The following is a 24,861-nucleotide window of genomic DNA, read 5'->3' as shown; positions in this document are numbered from 1 at the left end:
ATTTCTGATGTCATTAAAAACAATATTTATCTGAATTGTTTGTACCTTCCCGTTATGCTATTTACTCAGCAGGACTGTTTTAACAGAAATGGTTTCGTTTTGGCGGGAAAATCAGCATCCAATCAGAAAGCAGCTTCCAAATACAGAGTTTCATTGACAAGCTGGTCAGACATTTTGGGAAAAGTCGTGGTTTCTATAAAAGAACAAAAAAAAGTACTTAAAATACGGAAGATGACGACAGAATTAGCTTTAAAAGAACGCGGCCATTTGTACAAAAACAAAGGAAAAGATGCTGATGTAAGAGATAAAACCGATTTTTCTATATAGTGAAACGAAAGTTCCCAAAAATTATCCTGAAGGTCTAAAACGTAAAAAGACACCTCGTGTAATTTGATTAAAAGGATGTCTTAAATTTTAATATTCTGAAATTTCAAAACTTCTCAAATAGAAAAATTCTAAAGATATAAACGTAAAATCACTGTAAGCTCGTGTTCGAATTTCAAAAAAAATAATTCAGCTTTTAAAAACTCGAAATGCACAATTTTCCTTGTCTATTGTAAGTTGCACTGAATTATAATATTGAAGTAGGTGCTACTTGTGACGCTTAAAGCTGTTCTGAATTAGATACGAACGTAAACTTTTCAATACAAAACGGGTTTTTCCCAGACCACATAGGCTATATCCAGGATTAGACCCCAAGATCTAAACCAGGATTATATACATAATATAAGGTTCATTCCGTGTTTTTAGTGTATTATATACAAGTTTTACTTCTGAAATATTCATAGGGGTCTAATCCAGGAGATTGTCTAACCTTTCGAGTCAGCTTATAAAATAAGTCAAAACAATTCCCTGAATGGTATCTGATTTACTATAATATGAATGTATTAATCTGTTCATATTTTTCAGGAAATGCGTAGAAGAAGAACTGAGGTTACAGTTGAACTTCGCAAGGTATATTAATTTTTAAAAGTGAAATCTAAATTCAGTTCGACTGAAAAAGTGAAAAGGAAATTTTGAATACACTTAGAACATTCATTTAGAAAAATAATCCAAGGGCAGCATTCTAAATCATAATTGAATTTGAGAGGGATTACTTTTCCAGGCTTATTAGAATAGATACTGATAAATTTTGTTTTTGATTAAAAGTTCAGTTTACATAGAAGCTTTGTTTATTTGCATGGTTTAAATTGTCGCTGTTGTAATTATTGCTGTAAAGCTTTATTATTGAAACATTGGTATACATACATTTTCATTCTTTTTGATTGCTGACTAATTTTAATTATAGAATGTTATTTGTGAGAAGAAACATTTGTAACAGTATTGTTGATGTATCAATATTTTCTCTTGTGTATTGAATTGAGTTCACATGATACAGAATGATTAATGAGATTGTTTTCATTCACAGAACAAAAGAGAGGAGCACATGTTAAAACGCAGAAATGTTCCATTAACTGCCGACAGTACTGACAGTGACGATAGTGAGCGACCCTCGACCCAGTCTTTGCAAGATATTGTCCAGAATGCATACAGCTCTGAACCAGCAGTGCAACTGAATGCTGTTCAGGCAGCTAGGTAAGTCATTAGTGATGTATAACTTCTTGTTGGTTTTACTCTGGTGACATTTCACGTTTGATGTAATGCTTCACAATCAGTAAAAGTTAAACTGTAAAGTCACAATATGAATTCACTTCAAGAAATGTCTTTTTCATAACATGCATCCAGTGCTCTAACTAAAGCATTTAATACTTTGACAATAGCAAAGACTTAGTCAGCTGTGGTTAAGTTCATGTTTTAGCAGAGCTCCAGATAGCATGCGTATAAGCGTAGAATACGCATAGAAAATCTAAAATACGAATCACTTTCAAAATTCGTGCGTCAATGTTACGCACAACAAAATGAAAATACGCTTGTGTGTCAAAATTTAAGCGTAAAAGTATAGAAGTGTAAACATTTGATATTCAGAAACAGGATGTTTTGAGCATAAAAATACAATATATTTCCATTTTATTGCATTGAAAACTAAAAGTGCTGTTGTCAACATCGCATGTTAAAAACGAAAATAGCAGGAAGTACAGAAGGGAGGTAACTCCCGTAGATCAACCTGTGAAATTATTGACAGACAATCATCGTAGGAGTAGCAACCCCAGCTGATTTTTGAACAATTTTAAAATGTTATTTTATAATGACAGTTGTATAGGTCTTAATTAGAGCTTTTCAGAAATGCTTCCCTTTTTAAAATATCTTTAAAAATAAAAAAGTTATGACAATTTGAAATTTTGCTAAAACCGCAATTTTCTTGAAAATTTCCACTATATAATATGAAAATAAATATCTCGCGAACGCGGCACCGCGGAATGAAAATATGTCTTTTTACAAACAGTAAAATTGCCATAACTTTTTTATTTTTTATGATATCTTAATGAAATTTGGAACATAGCTAGATCACACAGGAACCCATTTAATGGTGTATTTATAACTACCATGTTTTACCATTCCTTTACAAAAGACAGCCACAACAATTGAGTCATATACAAACTTTTAATAATCGAAAAACACATCATTTATAAATATATACATGTATCACACATAATGAAATAGCAGGTGTTAGTTAATCATATATAATCAAGGATACATTGAAAACATTGACCAATTACTGTTATTTACATCAAAACATATAATGTTTATAATAAATACAATAAACATAAACAGCCTTTGTACTAAATGATAATATGTACCACACAGAATACAAATCAAAATTCAAATTTTGATTGATGAACATAAAAAATACACTGAAATCTATACTGTCATATTTACTTGCTGAAAAAAATGCATATCATTTGATTTTGAAATATATACACTTAATTACTATTTACACAATTATTAATAATATATACAATTTCCACAATGTACTTGTTGGAGTCAATAAACAGTTCAACACATTCATACAGTTCGACATTAGAAATATACATCAGAATACTTCTTGTAAATTGTGTCAATATTTTGCCAGTCTGTAATATGCCATAACCGGCCAGAATTTAAACAGTCTGGCATAAAACCAGCTGCTATCATGAACTCCTTATTCACAGTCTGTACATCTTCGCGGCAAGGCCAACTGAAGTGTCCGGGTTTTTTACTTGGCGACATGAAACGAACAATGTATTCATCCTTGCCAGTTACTTTCACTATAATACCAGGATACCATGCATCCTGGTATGCTATTGCAACATATTCATTTCACTGACACAGATTGTAACAGAGGATCTAATTGTACTAAGATGTTGTATAAATCATTTGAATTGTGTCCCAATGTTACTAAGTAATGACTGATTTCAATAACTATACCATTTAACAATGGTTGGGCAGGTTTAGTTATGTGTCCCTGTTGTAAATCAGATTTAGTTATATTGTGAAGCTCACAAAATGGACCAGGGTATTTGTCAGCCATGCTGAATCTGAAAATAAAAAAAAAATAAAATAATGATAATGATTTTTTATATTTATATGTTAAATTTTTAAAATGGCTGTGCATTTAATGACATTAAAATTCAGATATATTTCTCTATAATTCTAAGTGTATAAATAGTTCAAACAGGCATACATAATTTTGTAACTTATGAATAAAAGCTTAATTAACCAGGTTTTCCGAAGGAAAAAACTGGTTATTAGATTGAGGTATGTCGGCGGGCGGGCGGATGGGCGGACGGGCGGGCGGGCGTAAACAATTTCTTCTGTGCGCAACTCCTCCTACATTTTTCAACGGATTTTGACCAATCTTTCACAGAAGCTTTGTCATCAAGTGCCCTGGCGCATATTGTTGGGGTTTTGCGATTAGATAATATTTGACCTAATTATGGCCCTTTGTTTTTTTTCCTTATATAGAATATATAGTGAACAATTTCTTCTGTGCGCAACTCCTCCTACATTTCTCAACGGATTTTGACCAAACTTTCACAGAAGCTTTGTCATCAAGTGCCCTGGCACATATTGTCAGGGTTTTGCGATTAGATAATATTTGACCTAATTATGGCCCTTTGTTTTTTTTACTTATATAGAATATATAGTGAACAATTTCTTCTGTGCGCAACTCCTCCTACATTTCTCAACGGATTTTGACCAAACTTTCTCAGAAGCTTTGTCGTCAAGTGCCCTGACACATATTGTCAGGGTTTTGCAATTGGTATATATTGGACCTAATTATGGCCCTTTGTTTTTTTCATTATAGAGAATATTATAGTGAACAATTTCTTCTGTGCGCAACTCCTCCTACATTTCTCAACGGATTTTGACCAAACTTTCTTAGAAGCTTTGTTATCAAGTGCCTGGCACATATTGTCGGGGTTTTGTGATTGGATAATATTTTACCGAATTATGGCCCTTTGTGTATTTTTTCCTTATACAGAATATAATAGTGAACAATTTCTACAGTGCGCAACTTCTCCTACATTTCTCAACGGATTTTGACCAAACTTTCACAAAAGCTTTGTCATCAAGTGCCATAGCACATATTGTCGGGTTTTGTGATTAGATAATTTTTTACCTAATTATGGCCCTTTGTTTTTTTTCCTTATACAGAATATATATAGTGAACACTTCTTCTCTGTGCAATTCTGTGCGCAACTCCTACAATTCTCTAGGGATTTTGACAAAACTCTCGCAGAAGCTTTGTCATCAACTCTTGCTGCATGTTGTCAGGGTTATGAGATTTGATAATGTTTGACCTAATTATTGCCATTTATTTTTTTCCCTTATATAGAAATATATTGTTTTTGTTCCATATATAGAATATAAAGTGAACAAATTCTTATTTGCACACCTATTCCTACAAACTATTTTGACAAACTTTCACAGAAGCTTTCTCATCAAGAGTCCTTGTGCATATCATCGGGGTTTTGTCATTTTGGGTGGGCGGGCGGGTGTTCACTTTAAAACAAATGCCCCTGCATGACGAAGCTTCTGTGAAATATTTTGCTGAAAACCTGGTTGCATCGCATTGCGATGTTCCTTGTTAAATCTATTAAATCAATATTAAACTCCAAAAGATTAACAACAGGTAATTGATTATTGATTTGTAACATATTAAACTTAAGTAATTAAATGTAAGCCTTCTACATAATTTATGCCGAAAAAGTACGAATCGGAAAGGGACGAAACTACCCGATAAAAAAATTGGTCTGGCGAGGTTTAAATGACCAAAACACAAATAAAAAACATTTTAATTGTAAATATTTTATAAACAATTATCAAATAAATCAAATTCTACAATTTTAATGGTGTTTTCGCTAAAAACAGAGCAGAATTATCGGCGAACTAGATAAAAAAATTCGATCTTTCGTACACTCCGTGGCCCGGCGTAAAGGAAAGACAAATTATCGCCCGATTTCAATAAAATAACTTAAATAAAAATACTTTTACTCACCAAACATATTTCTCTATCAATAACAATATCTTTTTTATTTGTTTGAGTTACGAAAATGTTAATTTTCCAACTTTATTGGTTATTTTTCTTTACGATGTCGGTAAACAAGCGAAATCAAAATGGCCGCTCGTAGGTCAGAGTGCGTGACCTCGGGAAGTTTCAAAAACTGCATTTTTCGTCAGCACATGCGACCGGGTAATTTTCATTTCCGAAAGCTGATTTTGGTATCAAAATAAAATTTAGAACTTAAATTTTATGAATATCTATGTTGCATTTGAAAAAAAAAATGTATTAAATGAGAAAAAATGCTTTAACTTCGAGGGACTATAACTTTGCGTAGAAACATGATACCAGGCTTCGCGAAACTGCTGAAAAATTTGCCTGACATTAGGTCAGACAAACTTTCAATTCTTGTCTGACCGAAAGAACTTTTGTCTGACCGAATTTTTCCCCCCAAATATATGTATATGGTAATACCTTGGTGTTTTTTTTTAAAGACATCACTTTTAAAGATTTGCAACACAATTTTATTCCCTTAAATAAAACATTAGTTTATCCAGATTGATGGACTCACAGGCGCTAGTCACTAGAGCTGTCATTGATTCAGTGCAAAGCATATCAACGATATATCGATATCAAGTGACTAAAATCAACGATACTACGATATATCGATAATATCCTATACTCACTTGTCTGTCATTCACTTTCATACCTGTTTCAATGATTTCAGTCAAAAACATGTTCTGTACAGTGTCTTGTCCACTGCATGATTTTTTCCAGACAATATTTTTTGTCACCATTGCTATGAAATAATTCCACTATATAACAAAAGCATAACATTAGATATAAATAACTGCTTCTGTATATATTTTGGGTGAATTTTATAATTTCTAGACATTTAATTTATTAGTCAAAAGTATCGATTTTTTAAAATGTGTATCGATTATTGATCGGCAGAAAAATATCAACGATACATCGATATTGTCGATATCGATGACAGCTCTACTAGTCACATAATCAAATATTTTACATAACCAGTCTATATATGTATATAAAAATATATACTATATAGCCCATATAAAACTTTAAAAAGTTTGTTTCAAGCACCTGTGGATGGACTCTGTTTGGAAATCAAAACATTCATGATCAAAGCGGCCATTTTTCCATTTACCCACAAATTTTCTCGGCGGGCGCCTGGACTCGTATTCCTTTTGTTTCGCTTTTTTTTCTTCATTGGATAGTTTACGATTTTTGCCAGCGTAATAATGTAGTAACACCGACATTTTGGTTATTGACAGTCGTATGTATCGGACAATTATAATGAAACGGCGAATCAAAACTCGTTTTACATTTTTTTATTCAAGGGAGAAAACTCGGTCTTGATCGGTCTTGGATATATCCCGGTATCCGTACCGGACATAAGGTCCGGAACCCCGAAAAAAAATATCGGACCGGCCTGATTTTTGCCGGACATGTCCGACGGTCCGGCAACTTTCGCGAAGCCTGTGATACGAATATGCAACAAACGGTAAATTGCCCAGAAACCACTTTTTATGATTGGATAATATAAAATCATTAATATTCATAGCTTTTAAACCCCTCGCACTAGCTATCAAAGCTGATGCCTATCACGCGCCAGTGGCATGTTTATTGTTTATTCCAATCTGCCCCCAATTAACAGCGCACTGCTGATAAACAAGATCATAAATCAGATAACATGGGATTAAAACAACAAAGAAAATATGCAAATTAAAGGCAATTTTATTAGCTTTCAAACTGTTTTTATTTCATCTTGATCAGATAATTAGTTATTTATTAGTGAGAAAAAGTATCCAACTGGTACCAGATTCTTGTGTATTTCCAGGCTAATTAGTAGGCTTATCAGTGATAAGCTGGGGTTGCTAGTAGGAGTTAACATAGTATTAAGTTTGTTTAGGCATCTATTGACATGCTTATGTCTCAATATAAACAAAAATATATTTTAATTTCTTTCACATTTGTTGTTGGAACAAAATAACATGTTTTTCACCTGCAGTTTTGTACTCAATATTTTCGTACCCAGACTACAGTTACGGACAATTTTCTCTCAGACCAATACTTTTTTTAAGGAAAGATAAAAAATCTTGTTTATTTTTCTTTGATTTTTAATTTCAACTATAATTGTTCAAACTGAAGCACATGATAAGCTACATGCCTACAGAAATAAAGAAAGAAAAATATTGACTCCTAGAAAATATATTAATTTTAGGGCTTCCACTAGTGGAAGTTTGGGAGTCATTTACTCCTTCATTTTGGCAGTGACTTCCAATATCAGAGATTTTGAAATCTTTGACTTCCAAATTTTGAAAATGGAAGCCCTGATAATTTTGCAGTGTATCTTGAACTTGAGTTCCAGTATACTCTGGAAGTCTGACTTTAAAAAAAGAAAATAAACAAACAAACAAAAACAATAAGTTTAATTTGTTTATAAAAATGCAAAATGCTTTTTTGACAGATTTTACCCCTTAAGTTTTTCAGATTTTACAATTTACCCCTCACTCTAAATTTTGAGGGGTAAAAGCCCTTGGCCAAAAAAATTATCTGGAGCTCTGTTTTAGCAAATAACTTCATGTTTAAATCATCATACAGGGATATATGTCAGCACTTATAACTAAATGATTATAAACAAGATACAATATCTTTATGTTAAAACTATTTTGCTTCTTACTTTCTCAAATCTTCATCCAGTATGAATTTTTGTGTGTTTACTTTGTGAGACTTACACACAAAATACTTAAGGCTTACATTTGCATTTACCTTCAATTACATTTAAATTTAAATTTCTTTCAGAAAATTATTGTCCAGTGACAGGAATCCACCTATTGATGACCTGATTGCATCTGGTATACTACCCATACTTGTAGATTGCTTGACGAAAGAAGACGAGTAAGTAATTTAAGTAGGAGTGAAACAAATTGCTATTATGAGCTGACAATTTGATTCCGGATTAGTCATGGCCATATTCTGATTCAATTCTTTGTCACCATTTTGACTAAAGTATCTCCTTTCTGATAATTATTAAACAAACATATTTAAGCAAACCTTTCTTTCATTGGTTGGGCAACCTTTCTTTCATTGGTTGGGCATTCTCACAGATCCAAACAAAATGTGTGATATGTAAACACTAATACTTGATGTTTAAAAATGGAAGACATACTGTAAATTGTAAAAGCTCTTTGGTGATGAATGTAGCTAAATGTTGAAAATCAGCAGATTAAGGGGTTCTATGAATAATTTTAAAATGTATAAAAATTTCTGCAGATAAAGACAAAAATGCATGTTAAAATGGGGTTATGGAAGTTATTTTATATTCCAGTGACCCATCAAGGCCATCACTACAGTTTGAAGCAGCATGGGCATTAACAAATATAGCATCTGGCACATCAGCACAAACAAGGGCAGTTGTTGAAGCAGGTTTGTTTTGTTTGACTCATAAGTACTAGGCACTTTTTTGAATATCTGTTATAAGCATCATTTGTTGTTTCGTTTTGGTTCAAATCTCAGAGAATTCAGATTCTTTTATGTGAATGAATTAGCTTACAGAAGCTTGTACAAAAGAATGCTTCTGAAATCTGTATATGACTGAAACAACATCAGTATTACTTTTAAATCCAACAAAAATAATAGAAAGTATCATGTAAAGAAACAGGTCAGAATTTCATTTGTGTCATAAATAATGCACAGAGGGGCACCTAAGCTCTTCCTTCAGTAAAACTGGAAATTTGCCATATAAGCTATACTGAGTTGGTGCAACATAAAAAAAAGATAATAAAAAAATGAAAAGTTATTGCCTATTCTACATCTAAGGTTTAAGGTCTGCTGTGCTTGTTTGCCATAGAAAATGACCCAATTGATGACTTTAAAATTGTACTATTATATATTTAGTTATAGGTTTACTTTTTGCAAATCCAACTCACATGAATAACACAGTTTAAGATTGTCAAATATTTTGATATTTATGTTATATAAGCTTAATGTGATATTTTTCAGGTGCTGTGCCTCATTTTCTAAGACTTTTACAGTCTGACCAGCAGAATGTTCAAGAACAGGCAGTTTGGGCTCTTGGTAATATTATAGGTAAGTTGAACTGTGTGAAACTGTATGTTAATGAGTAAGACTATTACCAGGTTTTCATACATGTGGGGGAAAAAACTATGTATCCTTTTGTAAGGCTTTTTTTTTTGCTGTTTCAAAGTAATTTGTGCTATGGTCAAAGTGTTGTAAAATATATGTAAGGCTGAACAAACTGAATATTCTAGTTATCATTAGTTTCTTTTTATATAAGAGAAGAGGGTAAATCATAGAAATAAAGCAATTTTGTAATTTCTGAAAATAAGTATTTTTAGACTGTTGCGCTTAAAGGTTAAGTAAGAACATAACTGAAATGTTCTCATTATTATGCATCTTCCTAGAGTATTGGATAGGAAATGTTATGTTATGTTACAAGTAACTGTTTCCGTTTTCAGGTGATGGGCCTCAGTGCAGAGACTATGTTATCAGTCTGGGAGCTGTGAAACCTTTGCTGGAATTTATCAACCCTAATATACCACTCCCATTCTTACGTAACGTGGCTTGGGTAATTGTAAACTTGTGTCGGAACAAGGATCCCCCACCACCTGTTGATACCATACAAGAAATTCTACCCGCGCTTTGTGTGCTTATTCACCATCAAGATATAAATGTAAGTACTCTTTGTTTTGTTTTTTAGCTCACCTGTCACAAAGTGACAGGGTGAGCTTTTGTGATCGCTTTTCGTCCGGCGTCCGTCCGTCCGGCGTCCGTCCTTAAACTTTTGCTTTAAATGACATCTCCTCATAAACCACTGAGCCAATTTCATCCAAACTTCACAGGAATGTTCCTTTGGTGGTCACCTTTAAAAATTGTTCAAAGAATTTAATTCCATGCAGAACTCTGGTTGCCATGGCAACCGAAAGAAAAATCTTTAAATATCTTCTTTTAAACAACCCTAAGAGCTAGAGCTTAGATATTTGGCATGAAACATCTTCTAGTGAGTTTTTACCAAGTGTGTTCAAATAAAAGCCCTGGGGTCAAAATTGGCCCCGCCACAGGGGGTCATTGATTTTCCCTATATGCAGGGCTTCCACTAGGAATTTTTTTTAGGAAGTCAGGACTTCCTTTCAAGGAATTTTGGAAGTCATGAGGTAAATTTCTGGAAGTCAGTTGTTCTTACGCGTATAATTTTCATGTTTCAATGTTTGATTTATAGTATGGGATGATACAAGTAAAAGCAATTATTTTAATCACAAGATTCTGAAAATGTCATTCCTTTAAATGTTTTATTATACATATTTAAAAAGTTCAAAGTATCTTTACATGATTGTTGGGTAAATATTTTCAATAGAAGTAAGAACATTACCTGAAAAGGACTGTATTGTTGTTATTTAAGGACAGTGGTAACCGTGTAGAACCCTTCAGTGATAACATTCAAATAATTGCTCATTGGTATAACAGAAAAAATAATATTTCCAGAAAACTTTTAATTCTTTAATCAATCATGGTACAAGTAGATTCTGAAATGTGTATGATGGGTTCTTCTTTTTCTACCTCTGGATCAGTACCATACAGCTGTGATCAGCCTGCACAGCATTTTTGTGGTCCTTGGATTCATTGTGTTTTAAAAGGGTGGATCTCTGTAGATTTCCTGAAATAAAAAAAAAACATGACATCCTTTAGCATTGTTATATTTCTTATTTGTAAAATAAAAATTGTTGTTTAAATATCTCTTGTGTTTAAAATTATTTACTACAGTACCGAACACAATTTCAGTGTATCAAATGAATCATAACACATTAACAACCGAAAATGGTTAAATTTAATCAGGCTTATAAATTGAAAGTTTTATGAAAGTAATTTCGAACACCGTTCTTGACCAAATTAATTTTTTAATTACGTTTTTGAGATACGCCAAATTGCAGAAGTGAGCATTGAGACATTTTGAGAGTGGGTAGGGAAAAAGATTTATAAATGTAACTTTGCTTCTCATAATAATTTCGTAATTAGCGAGTGAAAAAAAAATCAAATCAAATCAACATCGATAGAATGTGTGAAAATAAAACGTCTTTAACTTCAAAAAGGAAAAAAAATCAAAAGACAAAAACACGCTTCGCCGACTCGGCAAACTTTCTCATTCAAAACTTACCGATGCACACAATAAAGAATAAATCATTTTTATCTAATTTAAGTAATTAAAAACAGATACCTACCACAGTTTACGTCAATTAACCATCCATTATCCGTACAAAACAAACAATTAATCCAATCACTTTGTTTTCACGCTTATCAAGGTCATAAATCAACACTCGCTAATTCGTCACGCGCCAGGTGCATTCGCATAATTTCCCCCATCGCTGTCATGTCAACCATTCAATTCAGGGGGCGGAGTTAAATAAATAATCCAATCGTACGCCAGGAAAGTGAGAAAATGGTCGTGGCGTACGTCACGGCTTACGATTTACGCCGTATTCCTAAATTTTTGGAAGTCAGCGGTACGTCATTGATCTTAATTTTCGGCGTACAGATACGATTTTCGGGCGTAATTTACGGCCGTACGCCCGTTAACGGAAGCCCTGCCTATATGCATATAGTAAAAACTTATAATATCTTCTTTTAAAGAACCCAAAGAGCTAGAGCTAAGATATTTGGCATGAAACATCTTCTAGTGAGTGTCTACCAAGTTTGTTCAAATAAAAGCCCTGGGGTCAAAATTGGCCCCGCCCTGGGGGTCATTGATTTTCCCTATATGCATATAGTAAAAACTTAAAAAATCCTCATTTAAAGAACCCTAAGAGCTAGAGCTAAGATATTAAGCATGAAACATCTTCTAGTGAGTGTCTACCAAGTTTGTTCAAATAAAAGCCCTGGGGTCAAAATTGGCCCCGCCCAAGGGGGTCATTGATTTTCCCTATATGCATATAGTAAAAACTTAAAAAATCTTCTTTTAAAGAACCATAAGAGCTAGAGCTTAGATATTTGGCATGAAACATCTTCTAGTGAATGTCTACCAAGTTTGTTCAAATAAAAGCCCTGGGGTCAAAATTGACCCCGCCCCAGGGGGTCTTAGATTTTCCCTATATGCATATAGTAAAAACTTTAAAAATCTTCTTTTAAAGAACCCAAAGAGCTAGAGCTAAGATATTTAGCATGAAACATCTTCTAATGAGTGTCTACCAAGTTTGTTCAAATAAAAGCCCTGGGGTCAAAATTGGCCCCGCCCCAGGGGGTCATTGATTTTCCCTATATGCATATAGTAAAAACTTATAAAATCTTCTTTTAAAGAACCCAAAGAGCTAGAGCTAAGATATTTGGCATGAAACATCTTCTAGTGAGTGTCTACCAAGTTTGTTCAAATAAAAGCCCTGGGGTCAAAATTGGCCCCGCCCTGGGGGTCATTGATTTTCCCTATATGCATATAGTAAAAACTTAAAAAATCCTCATTTAAAGAACCCAAAGAGCTAGAGCTAAGATATTAAGCATGAAACATCTTCTAGTGAGTGTCTACCAAGTTTGTTCAAATAAAAGCCCTGGGGTCAAAATTGGCCCCGCCCCAGGGGGTCATTGATTTTCCCTATATGCATATAGTAAAAACTTAAAAAATCTTCTTTTAAAGAACCATAAGAGCTAGAGCTTAGATATTTGGCATGAAACATCTTCTAGTGAATGTCTACCAAGTTTGTTCAAATAAAAGCCCTGGGGTCAAAATTGACCCGCCCCAGGGGTCTTAGATTTTCCCTATATGCATATAGTAAAAACTTTAAAAAATCTTTCTTTTAAAGAACCCAAAGAGCTAGAGCTAAGATATTCAGCATGAAACATCTTCTAATGAGTGTCTACCAAGTTTGTTCAAATAAAAGCCCTGGGGTCAAAATTGGCCCCGCCCCAGGGGGTCATTGATTTTCCATATATGCATATAGTAAAAACTTAAAAAAATCTTCTTTTAAAGAACTCAAAGAGCTAGAGCTAAGATATTTAGCATGAAACATGTTCTAATTGGTGTCTACCAACTATGTTCAAATAAAAGCCCTGGGATCAAAACTGGCCCCGCCCGGGGGGGGGGGGGTGGGGGTCATTGATTTTCCTTATATGTGTATAGCAAACTCTTAAAAATCTTCTTTGAAAAAACCCAAATAGCTAGAGTTTAGATATTAAGCATGAAACATCTTTAAGTAAATATCTACAAAGTTTGTTCAAATAAAAGCCCGGGGGTCAAAACTGGCCCTGCCCCAGGGGTGTCATTGTTTTTAACTAGCATGAAACATCTTCTTATGGGTGTCTACCAAGTCTGTTCTAATAAATAAAAGCCCTTGGGTAAAAATTGGCCCGGGGGGGGGGGCCTATATACAGGTGAGCGACCTCAGGGCCATCATGGCCCTCTTGTTTAATAAAAATGTGTGAATTTTATCATCTGACTTTAAAGTCTAGTTCTTCTTATGTAGAACTTAGAGTGACAAACTCTGGTTCTTTGATTTTCTAATGGAGTTATTTTAAGCCAACCAATCAAACCATTTGTTACAGAGCTGCATTTGGCATAAAAATTTCGTAGTTAGAAAAATGTGTACCTTGAATGGGACTCGAACCTGGGACCCTCTGAATACCGTTTCGCAGCTCTTATCGACTGAACTATCCAGTAGCTTATACAATCTCCCCTAATAAGTGAGCACCTCTTAACCATGACAATAATATTAGTGTCTAAAGCAAGTAATCTACCTATATATCAATGAATAATTATCTTATTTCAGATTCTTGTCGACACTGTATGGGCACTGTCTTACCTTACTGACGGTGGCAATGAGCAAATACAAATGGTGATAGACTCTGGTGTTGTACCTTTCTTAGTGCCTCTTTTAAGTCATGTTGATGTAAAAGTTCAGGTAAGTGTCGCAATAAGGTGGTTTCCTATTATGATGTTGACTGGACTTTATTTAGGATAATAAACTAGTTAGCTTGTTTGAAAAAAAAGGTGATGTATTGTTTTTTTTTATTTAGAATAATAGAAGGGCTGTCAATGATGGAAAATTTTGTATCGATATATCAAGAGACAAATATCAATGATATATCGATATATTGACTTTGACAGTAGATACAATAAAAAACATTTATATATGTGTTATAAATTGGGATCTAGGTGTTATGCATACATGTATTACACATTACAAATACTACAAAATAACAGAAAGTTTTCTTTTCTATGTTATTCTTGTCATTGACATTTGAAAACGTTTAAATTTCAAGTTAACCAAGAAAACTAGCAAAAAGTGACTTCTCCTATAAGCCAAAATATAGAGGTATATTAACTAACAGAAAATATTTTTTTAGCGTGTATCGTTATGTGAAAATGTGTATTGATATTGTATCGGATGATGAATATCAATGATATATCGATATCGTGATAATCAATGACAGCCCTAAATAATAGTAATAAATTTAGATTGAGACGCTTAGACATTTTATGAGAGTTTGAAAACTGTAGATAAATTAAAGATATTTTTCACTGCATTGTTTCTAATACTTGATTTGAAAAAAACGTATCTGTTAAGCTTCTTTTTCTAAATATATTTTTTTTTCTTTCAAAACAAAAGTTTTGTAAATTTAATGATTTTGCATTTGCTTGAAATCAATCTTGTACACAAGATGTATAATGTTGATGTAGTGAGATTAATCCTTTGCCAGATTTGAGACATGTAAATCAAAGTAAACATTTACTTCTTCAGACAGCGGCATTAAGAGCTGTGGGGAATATAGTAACAGGCACAGACGAACAGACGCAAACAGTCCTAGCATGTGACGCACTTTCACATTTCCCTTCTCTTCTTACACATTCAAAAGAAAAAATAAATAAGGTAAGCTCGATTTCCAGACTTGTTTATGATTAGTTCTATGTGGTTGTGTAGGAAGTTTCAAGCTTAGAGACATTTTTCGTATCTTTAACCAACTACAACTAAGCAATGAGTTTTAACAATGAGTGTTAAGTATTCTAGCTTAAAGAAACAAATGCTGGAACTCTGGTAGCAAGAGGCCCTTAGATAAATAGTCTGACATTTTAACCACTTAGCCATGTCGCCACCAATACATACTTTAAATTTTGCAATGACATTCAAGACTAAGAATTCAATTATTTACCTAAATTGTAACCAAGTTGAAAGATAAGCCACTTTGAAAAGGCTTAATTAATCCAGGAAAGAGTTCTTAGGATCTCAATTTCACCATTTTAGTTTGTCAGTATTGTAAGAGTTCATGTGGCATTAAAAACTGACACAAAAGAAAAGATTAACACATTTGCTAAAATTTGTAGGAAATGATGAAATGGGGTATCAAGAAGACTTGTCCTTTGTCTTGTGATATGAGTGTGTGTATGCAAGTGTTTTTATATTTGTGTTATAAATAATTTGTATGTGAGGATGTGTGTTTGTTGTATTTGTGTCTTTTCTGTGTTTAAACCATGATGTTCAAGCCTGAAAGGCCACGGTATTATGGCTTTTTGATAGAGAATGAAGTGCAATTGAGGCTCTCCATGGGGGCTGATGATGAAAAAAATGGAAGTCTTGGGCATCATGGTTATAGTCTTCTGTGTAAAACCCCATGCAGGCTCTCACCTAGTGATTGAGCCTCATTTCTGATCTTGCATCATGTTGATATGACATGATAATTCTTGGATTGAGCCCAATGATTGCAGTGATGTTATTATATAAAAAGGTGTTATTTTCCTCAAAATAGTACGAGTATTCAGGATAAAATCAAAATGTAATAATAGATAGTATAAATTAAGAAAAAAATATGTTAACAAAACTAATCTATTCGCACAATTTTGATATATTTATTGTATATAATTAAGATACTGTTGTACAGCATAAAATGTAAAACATTTATCTCAATGGAAGGGAAAGTTTAAAATGAGATCCTTATTTGACATATTTACACTTCAACTATATTTATAATATACCTAATGGTAAATGTTTGATGTGTAATACAGGAGGCAGTGTGGTTCTTGTCCAATATCACAGCCGGCAACATGACGCAGGTTCAAGCTGTGATAGACGCAGGTCTTATACCAATGATAATTCATCATCTCTCAAAGGTAAATACTCGAATATTTCTTCAACTACTTTCCAGACGAAGAAAGGTTGTGAATTTCCAAAACTTTGCAAAATCCTGTGCTGCTTGAATGTGGTTTGCACTGTTCAGTGTTCCGGTCAGTACAGATTTTGAATGGTCTTGTCCAGTTTGAAAAATTAAAGGACAAGTTAGATTGTTAGCTGGTAGGGGTTAAAGATGGCTAGATCAAAAGGTGATTACTAACACAAAACACTGTCTGTACGTAAACATTTAAATGAAAATCAAACATGAAGTTGATATGTTGTTTTTTCTTTTTATAGAAACTGAATTATCATATTTTATTTACTTATTACAGGGAGATTTTCAGACCCAAAAGGAAGCAGCATGGGCAATAAGTAATTTAACAATAAGCGGGAAAACAGAACAGGTGAGTAAGGTACTATATTCTCTCTAAAACTATCTCACAACAAGCATTGCTCTTGGTTAGTTTATCTTTGCTCTCTAATATGATTAAGTTGGATAGGTGGTTTGTTTTAAAATAAGTGGCTTTGCTTAAATGTGAACAAAGCACTTTCAAGGTGACAATATGATATGTAAGGGCCCTTATGTAAATAACATAAAACCTATTGACTTTCCCTAAGTAAAGTTTAAGGTGTTGAATTTACCATGAGAAATACAGGGGTTGCCTTTGACACAGTTAGTTGTGTTTATACAATTTTAAACATAATAGATGAAAGTTAGAGAGTTAATGGTGTATGTATAGTTAGAAATTTAAATTGATTATTTAGTCTTGGAGTTAAATTTCTTACTTGCCCATTGGGTCATCAGAATAAATTCAACATTCCGAAAGCCAGCTTGGCTTTTTAAACAATGTTCTAGTAGCATCTTTTTAATGTTTATAAAGCTTTGGAGAGTACTAATTTCTCATGTTGGGAATCTAGTGGCAGTGGTTCAGGTTGTTGACTTCAACACTGTGGTTTCGAATCTTGACATGGGACTTTGGATTCTTTCATGTAAAAAAGCTATCCAGGTAGCCTATGGAACGTCATTGGTTCTACTGAGGAGCCATTTGTGCCTGAAATAAATTGCTCCATCTGTAGAAAAGGTGGAAAGTCGCCATATGACCTTTACTGTATTGGTGTGATGTTTACACCAACCAAAGAAAACAAGAAGAAATTTACTTCATAGCCTAGGCTTCTTGTGTTTGTGTTAATATTTTGTTACCAGAAATTAATTTATTTGATTCTACATATGCTTCTCATTAAAGATAGATTATTTGATGACATATCATGAAATTGGGATTATACTTTACTAAATAATAATTAAAATGAAAATTGTATTTGATTCAGTATTGGTAAAATATTCCATGAGCAATGAATGATTTGGTTTCAATGTTATACTTTTTCCTTTTCGATTATTTGCTGCTTTCTACATATTTTCACCTCTCTTCCTGACAGTTTACATCTTTACACTATTTTGCTTGTTTATAAAAGGCACATTATTCCTTAAAAAACAATTTTTTTTTTCTCGAGAAAGAGAAAGGCGGTAAAACAAAGTAGTGTTTTGACTTAAGTGCAAAATACTAAATCACTGTGCTGATATTACTATATGCCAAAAAGTAACAAAGCAAAAGAGGGTCTTCAACAGTACATCAAACATAAAAAAGATTTGAGAATTCAAACTTTTAAATTAAAAAAAAAACATTTCTGGAGAATAATGTGCTATTAATGTTAATTGTTGCTTTTTGTCTTTCTTTGTTTAGTTACTGCCTGTATTAAAGTTTTACTGTTTTGCGTTGACATTTTCAACTTTTATTTTATTGATTATACATACCTTTGTAAATAAAATTGCACAATTAAAAAAAATGGTAAATTTTAAATATTTGTACTTAAAAATAGTTTTAAATTGGATGTAAAAACGAATTTGATAAATGATGAATTAAAAGTATAAATAAAAGACCATCTTTAATTAAGGCAATGGATGATGTTGAAATTTGGAAAACTCAGCAAGACAATGTTCTTCTATATTATTAGTTAACCATAATGCTGTCAAGTGTTTTGTATTGAACTTGTTGTATTATCCCTTGTCCTGTAACCCATTACCTGCTGGAACCAAAGTTGATTATTCTTCGTGATCAGTATAGAGTCATATCAGCCTGCACATCCATACAATCTGACCAGGCTCTATACTGTTTGCTGATCAACTTCCTATTTTCATCTTATTATACCCTAAATTGACAATGAGCAGTTCCAAATATGGAAGCATTGTCTTTTCTAGGAGAGGGGATGGGGGCTGAGGCAGGGGGAACCTTTTACATAGAGAAAGAAGGAAAAAGATCAACAAATGTAATAAATTCTCACTTTTCGATAAAAATCACCCCTGTTTTTCGAATCCTAGAATTAACACTGATTGAAGATGGACGAGTCCATTGAACACTTTCAGTAGGTTAAAGGTCTATACAGTCTGCCCAGGCTCTACACTGCTGGCTGATAAACTTTGTATTTTGATCTTGTTTTACCCTAAATTGGCAGTGAACAGTTCCAAATATGGAAGATGGGCAAGTCCATTGTTCACATTCAGTAGGTAAAAGGTCAAAGGTTATTCAATATCCAAAAGTAAAAATTGAACAGCGGACAGTAAAATGTCTGTGTTAGACTACACAGTGATGCAGATCGTGTTTACTTAATGCAGGAAGCATAGTCAAGTCATTACTTTAACTGGCATTAAAAAAATGAGCCGCGTCACAAAAAATCAACAGAGTCAGTGCGTTTGTGACCAGCATGGATCCAGACCAGCCTGCGCATCCGCGCAGTCTGATCTAGATCCATGCTGTTCACTTACCAACTCTATTACAAGTGGAGAAACTGATAAGCATGGATTCTGATTAGACTGCGCGGATGGGCAGGCTGGTCTGGATCCATGCTGGTCGCAAACGCACTATGTTGGTTTTGTCGTGATGCAGCTCAAATATTGAATGGACTGTCAACAGATAAGCTGTGCAATAAAATCAGCATATTTATCATACTAATTGTCATTTTTACAGGTGGAATACGTTGTACAGTGTGGAGTAATACAGCCATTCTGTAACTTGTTAAGTGTGAAGGACACACAGGTGGTAAATGTAGTGTTAGATGGTATCAACAATATTCTAAAGATGGCTGGAGATGAGTCTAACAGTATAGGTCAACTTATTGAAGAATGTGGAGGTAACTTGTTGCTAATTGTATAAATGCATAGATCCTTGATTAGTCTAATTTTAATTACTAGTATCACATTAGCGGATATAATAAGAATTTCACCATATATTTGTTAACAAAAGAGCACATGTCAATGTTTGTCGTTAAATCAATTGTTATTCAAATATAATATAAAAGGTCATAGTAGGGATCTATCAATTATAGTAAACAAAACTAGTTCAGTTATTATTGTGATTTTGTCTCAAAGAGAAGATTTATGTGTAACATGCCCAAAAGTGTGGCTTGTCTAAGTATAGGTTTGAACATTTCTTTCAAAGCTGTCCAGCTAGCATTTAGAAGCCCCCCAGACAAGATTTAGAAATTGCTTTGATTATTTTCATTAAGAAAAAAAAACTTCAGAATAATGTTTGTTTGTTTTTGTTTTTTTTTGTTTTTTTTTCCAATTACTTGAATTCTGGTTACTTGGAGACGAAGTAATACGTCTTTTTCTTTCAGGCTTGGATAAAATAGAAAATTTACAAAATCACGAAAACGAAGAAATCTATAATCTAGCCTACCAAATTATAGATCAGTATTTCTCAGCAGATGTGAGTATATATATTAAGTTATTATTGCCTTTTTGGATCATGCTTCATGAAAAAAAAATATGCAAGGGTGATCAAGAAAATCCTTTAGTGCAGAAGTTGCCATCCCAAAAAACATATTCCTTCACCATATATTTTAGAAAATTACTGATTTTCAATTTTAGAAGGTCTTGTATAAAACTGCATTATTGTAAATGTTTTTGTCTGTTGTTAACTGTGAAATTACTTACTTGAAAAATACCATAAATGAAAATGTTTAAATCATTCAGTGACTTGTAAGCCCAATGTGGTCAGGTGTTGTAAAAATAAATATATATCCTCATTATGTATGTACATCATACATGAAACAATGTCACTTTAATAAAATTTACTTATCTTGAAAAGATTTCAGGTAAGCATATAATACATTTTTTCAAGAGATGGAAAAAAAGGTAAACTCACATACTGAGCGTAACCTTTTTGATTTGAGAAAATAAAGGTATTGTAGGTATTCTAAACATATTTTATCTAGACATTCACTGTTTACAGACTGAAGAAGATCCCTCGTTAATGCCAGAGGTGAGTACAGAAGGTTACCAGTTTGATCCGGCACAGTCTATACCAAAGGAAGGTTTTAATTTCTGACTAGAGGACAGTCACGATGTAGGCAATGTGGTAGAAATTTCTAGTGACTCACTTCAGAATCCTGCAGCCATATGTGATACACTGGTTAACCAGTCCATTCTTTTACCAGATGGTGACAGCTCTAATCAATTATCTGTGAAAGACGATATTTGTAGCAACGCTTCCACTTGCGGATCGGAACGCTCTGCAAATCATTTAAACAGTTGTAGCTCTTCGGAAACTCGCTCCAGTAGCGTCGACATTAATCAAATCATGGACGAAAATGAAAATTTCGAGAATGTTCCATCATCGGCAAGAGTTTTCTGGGGTGAAAGGTCAGGCGAGCAGTCATCTGATGGCAGCCACGTCAGAAGTTTACAGAATAGTGAACAGCCAGAAGCTGACCATTTAGATCACGCGTATATCCGAGGAAACTTTTCCAATGATCCAGACCTACTGACCTGGTATTGTCTAGGCACATGCTAATTTTGTGCACTAATGTCCGAAAGAAGAGTTAAAATCATAATTGGGATTTTTAATAATACCTGATAGTTGTTGGCCAAGTTTCCCCTAGCTAAAGGATTTCATGCATTGAATATAAAGAATTGCTTAAAAATCCACTTTTCTTAGAGTTGATGAATATGAAAAGATGTCGTATAATATTATTTTATTTGGTCGGCAACTGGATAACGCCATCCTGTAGGACTGTTCATAAGCAAATTTCCTCGAACCCCAGTCATACTTGCATGTATGCTTTTCTAAATCAGTTATAGATCTCTATATATGTATATGTCTTTGAAATAAAGTATCACATTTCATGGCTATTTGATAAGAAATATCGCAATTTATCTAACAGTTAAATTTGTGTGTACAACAACAGTCATCATGTGAAATAAAATTTATCTTTTATAGGTACATGATTATTTTATTTTTACTTACATGTGGACATTGGTATAAACAGCTTTCCTGAAGGTTTTTTGCGATATGAACATTTTGGAGCTGTTAAGTTTATTGTTTTAAAATCAGTTTGAAAATTTATTTTTTAACAAAACGCAATTTATTTTTTTTTCAGTTTAATTTTTTAAAAAGAATGATCTAAAAGAGGTTACTTTTCTGAAATGTAAGAGAGATAACTTTGGGGAGGAACGAGAGAAATGGTGTGAAGATATTTCAGAAATCCTTAGCGTATTTTTTTTTTCTAGGAGAAAACATTTCTTCATGGTGGGAGAAAAGGTGAGATAGTACAGTAAGATAGAGGGAGGGAGAGTGAGGGGAGAGGAAAATCAGTATTATATTTGTCAGGCAGAGTTTGTCGTATACTTCTTTGTTAGTTTAATGACATTTTTAAAGGCAATGATTAATTTTAGAGAATGTATTGGACTTCTTTAGTGGCCACCAGAATCTCAGAACTTGAGAAGTTAAACATTCCTAACAAAGTAACATTCAAGTCTTAAATCTGAAAGAAAATATTAAAACGAGAAAAGATCATGGTTTAATTTCATACTTGCTCATTGATTTGTCTGTAAAACTCAAGATATATTTACTTGTATGGATAACTACACAAGTGGCGATTTTATTCCACTTTTGTATGGTAATAATCTTACTGAGGAATCTAGTGTTCCTTTATCAGGCTTGCCACTGTATTAATCTTGGAAAGTTGCTTTAACTACGCTCAGGTGTTCCTGAAAATGATACTGATTTTAATAGGGAGAGTTGTTGTTCTTGATCTTTAAAGGTCGTTCATTATTATGATATTTGCTAATGATATCAAAAGTAATTCATGTTTTCATATGCAAATGAATTGAGTCGCGTCACGACAAAACCAACATAGTTGTTTTGCGACCAGCATGGATCCAGACGGAGGCACAGGCTGATCAGGATCCATGCTGTTCGCTTACCAACTCTATCACAAGTAAAGAAACTGATAGCGAACAGCATGGATCCTGATCAGAGTGCGCGGATGCGCAGGCTGGTCTGGATCCATGCTGGTCGCAAACGCATTATGTTGGTTTTGTCTTGACACGGCTCGTATAAATTATTGCGGGCTGAATTGGATATATGTTACCAAACGATTCAGTTATGCTTTTTGTCCAAAGGTATATCTATAGAGCACTGAAACAGTTGTGCTTTTATGGCCCATTCCAATTAAGCTCAAATATTTTGAGTCGGTGGTTTTATGTGTTCAGTGTAATACATGTAGATAGGTTACTGTATATTTAATATTGTTTTAATTCCTTATATCTCTTCTTTTAATTTCTGTTTTTGACCAAACAAAAAACTAAAATTCCAATGCCTTGAGTTAATTAAATGTGATGTGCCCATAAAGAAAATAACAATTTTTTTTATGATGTACATATTTCATCTATTTAGATTTTCATTTCTGTTATTTTGTAATGTAATGCTTTTCAAAAACAGGAGTGAAGGGCATGAAAAAACTTAACTGAACAAAAAGTGCTATGTTTATTTTCTTTTGAATATTTCTCAAGTTATTTAATACTCAGAAGGAAGGGTCTCTCATTTTTAGCAAAGTAATATGGAATTTTTCAAATTCTTTTCATTTTTTTTAATGATTAAACCAAGTAACAAGTTCTTGAAAAGTTCTTAACCACAGTACTTTGATCTCTGTGTGAGAGAGAGAAAAGGGGAGAGAGTAAGGGAGCTAATTTTGGGGTATTTTACGAGAGTTACTGTGAGTTTAAGACGTGTTTTCTTATTTAATAGCCTTTGATCCACAAAAGATTGCTAGGCTAGGTCTGTAAAGAGTTTTTCTTGTTTCTTTTTTTAGATTTTAACGATGAAACAGCGTGGGACGACGGTTAATGTAAAATGGGGTGCGTGATTTAGCAGATTATTATTTGTACCATTGCTTCTTCTTATTGAATATTAATTGCGCCTTAGTATGACAAATCAGTATTCTGTTTTATCATAGATTAAATTTATACACTAAAGTTCCATGAAGTTTATATCTCATTTTTGTTCACTGGTAGCGGTTACATATACCAGGTGCATTTGTGTGATGAGCTATAAAATATCAGTACACAGTATAATCATCATTGTAGAAGACAATTTCTGTTTCATTGTAGACAATATTGTGCTTTAAGAAAAAAGAATGGCTAGTTTCAAATGAGATATATGATTTATTCCTGTGAAGATGACGTTTAACATATGTGTTTTTTTCATAGGCAAAAACATTGAATGAACTTTTGTTAAGCGTTTGTTTTATTCCATCACTGATAAAGAATTTTGCCATATCTGTTCTACTAATGTTTGAGTCGCTGCTTTATACTTTAGCATTATGTTCCACATGATGCTGTCAATTAATTACATGTATAAGCTGTAAATACACATATTTTTTTTGGTTTTGTAAATACATGAATAAAGGAATGTAAATTGTTGTATTGATATGTATAGGCCTTTTTAATCTGATGAAATTTTACTTGACACATGATTTTCGTTCATGTGAATCAAATTCATGTTTTCGAAATATCGGATTAACGGATGTAAGGCAGGTTGGGAGGGAGTGGGGATGGGGGTAAAAATCACAATTTTTGATGGGTTAAATAAATAATAATGATGACAGGAAGAAGTCTTGTTAAGCAATATTGTTTTAGTTCTAACATTTTTAAATTTGCTTGATTTTGTTGAAAACTAGAGGAGTTATTTAAAACGCTGTTTTGAGTCTGCTTCCTGAAATTTTACACGAGAAAACATGATCATAGCCCAAGTAGGGCTCAAACCCAAGATCTCAGTTTTGAGAGGCAAACTTTCATTGTCTGTTAACATGTTTTATACTATGTCGCATACATGCAATTCCTGTTTTAAATTGAGAGGTTTTTTTAAAGAACCTCTGATTTGTGCAGATTCTCAGCTGTACCAACTCTTGACATTGGTTTGTTTATAGAAACTTCAATGCAGCAAGCTTCTTAGGGATTTTTTTGTTGTAACTTTT

The 24,861-nt window shown here is 33.3% G+C and overlaps 1 protein-coding gene across 2 annotated transcripts; it reads left to right on the top strand.

Annotated features, from left to right (window-relative positions):
- Positions 1–140: 140 nt before the first annotated feature.
- LOC132722813 (importin subunit alpha-4-like) lies at positions 141–22,219 on the top strand. 2 transcript variants are annotated; one of them, XM_060707385.1, is made up of 14 exons: positions 141–297; positions 910–954; positions 1,409–1,575; positions 8,249–8,344; positions 8,775–8,872; positions 9,449–9,535; positions 9,925–10,139; positions 14,215–14,346; positions 15,187–15,315; positions 16,446–16,550; positions 16,884–16,955; positions 19,572–19,734; positions 20,221–20,312; positions 20,838–22,219. In XM_060707385.1, exons 1-14 carry the CDS (start codon positions 232–234, stop codon positions 20,931–20,933), a joined length of 1,563 nt encoding a protein of 520 aa, XP_060563368.1. In that variant the 5' UTR covers positions 141–231; the 3' UTR covers positions 20,934–22,219. The 2 variants fall into 2 exon arrangements, with proteins under 2 accessions (XP_060563368.1, XP_060563367.1); XM_060707384.1 differs by having other exon boundaries at positions 16,884–16,964.
- The last annotated feature ends 2,642 nt before the right edge of the window (positions 22,220–24,861 follow it).

Source organism: Ruditapes philippinarum, unplaced genomic scaffold (assembly GCF_026571515.1).
Source record: "Ruditapes philippinarum isolate M1 unplaced genomic scaffold, ASM2657151v2 ctg738_1_1_1_1, whole genome shotgun sequence".
Lineage (NCBI taxonomy): Eukaryota > Metazoa > Mollusca > Bivalvia > Venerida > Veneridae > Ruditapes > Ruditapes philippinarum.
The sequence above is the reverse complement of the archived record's forward strand: the minus strand, read 5'-3'. Positions and strand labels throughout refer to the sequence as shown.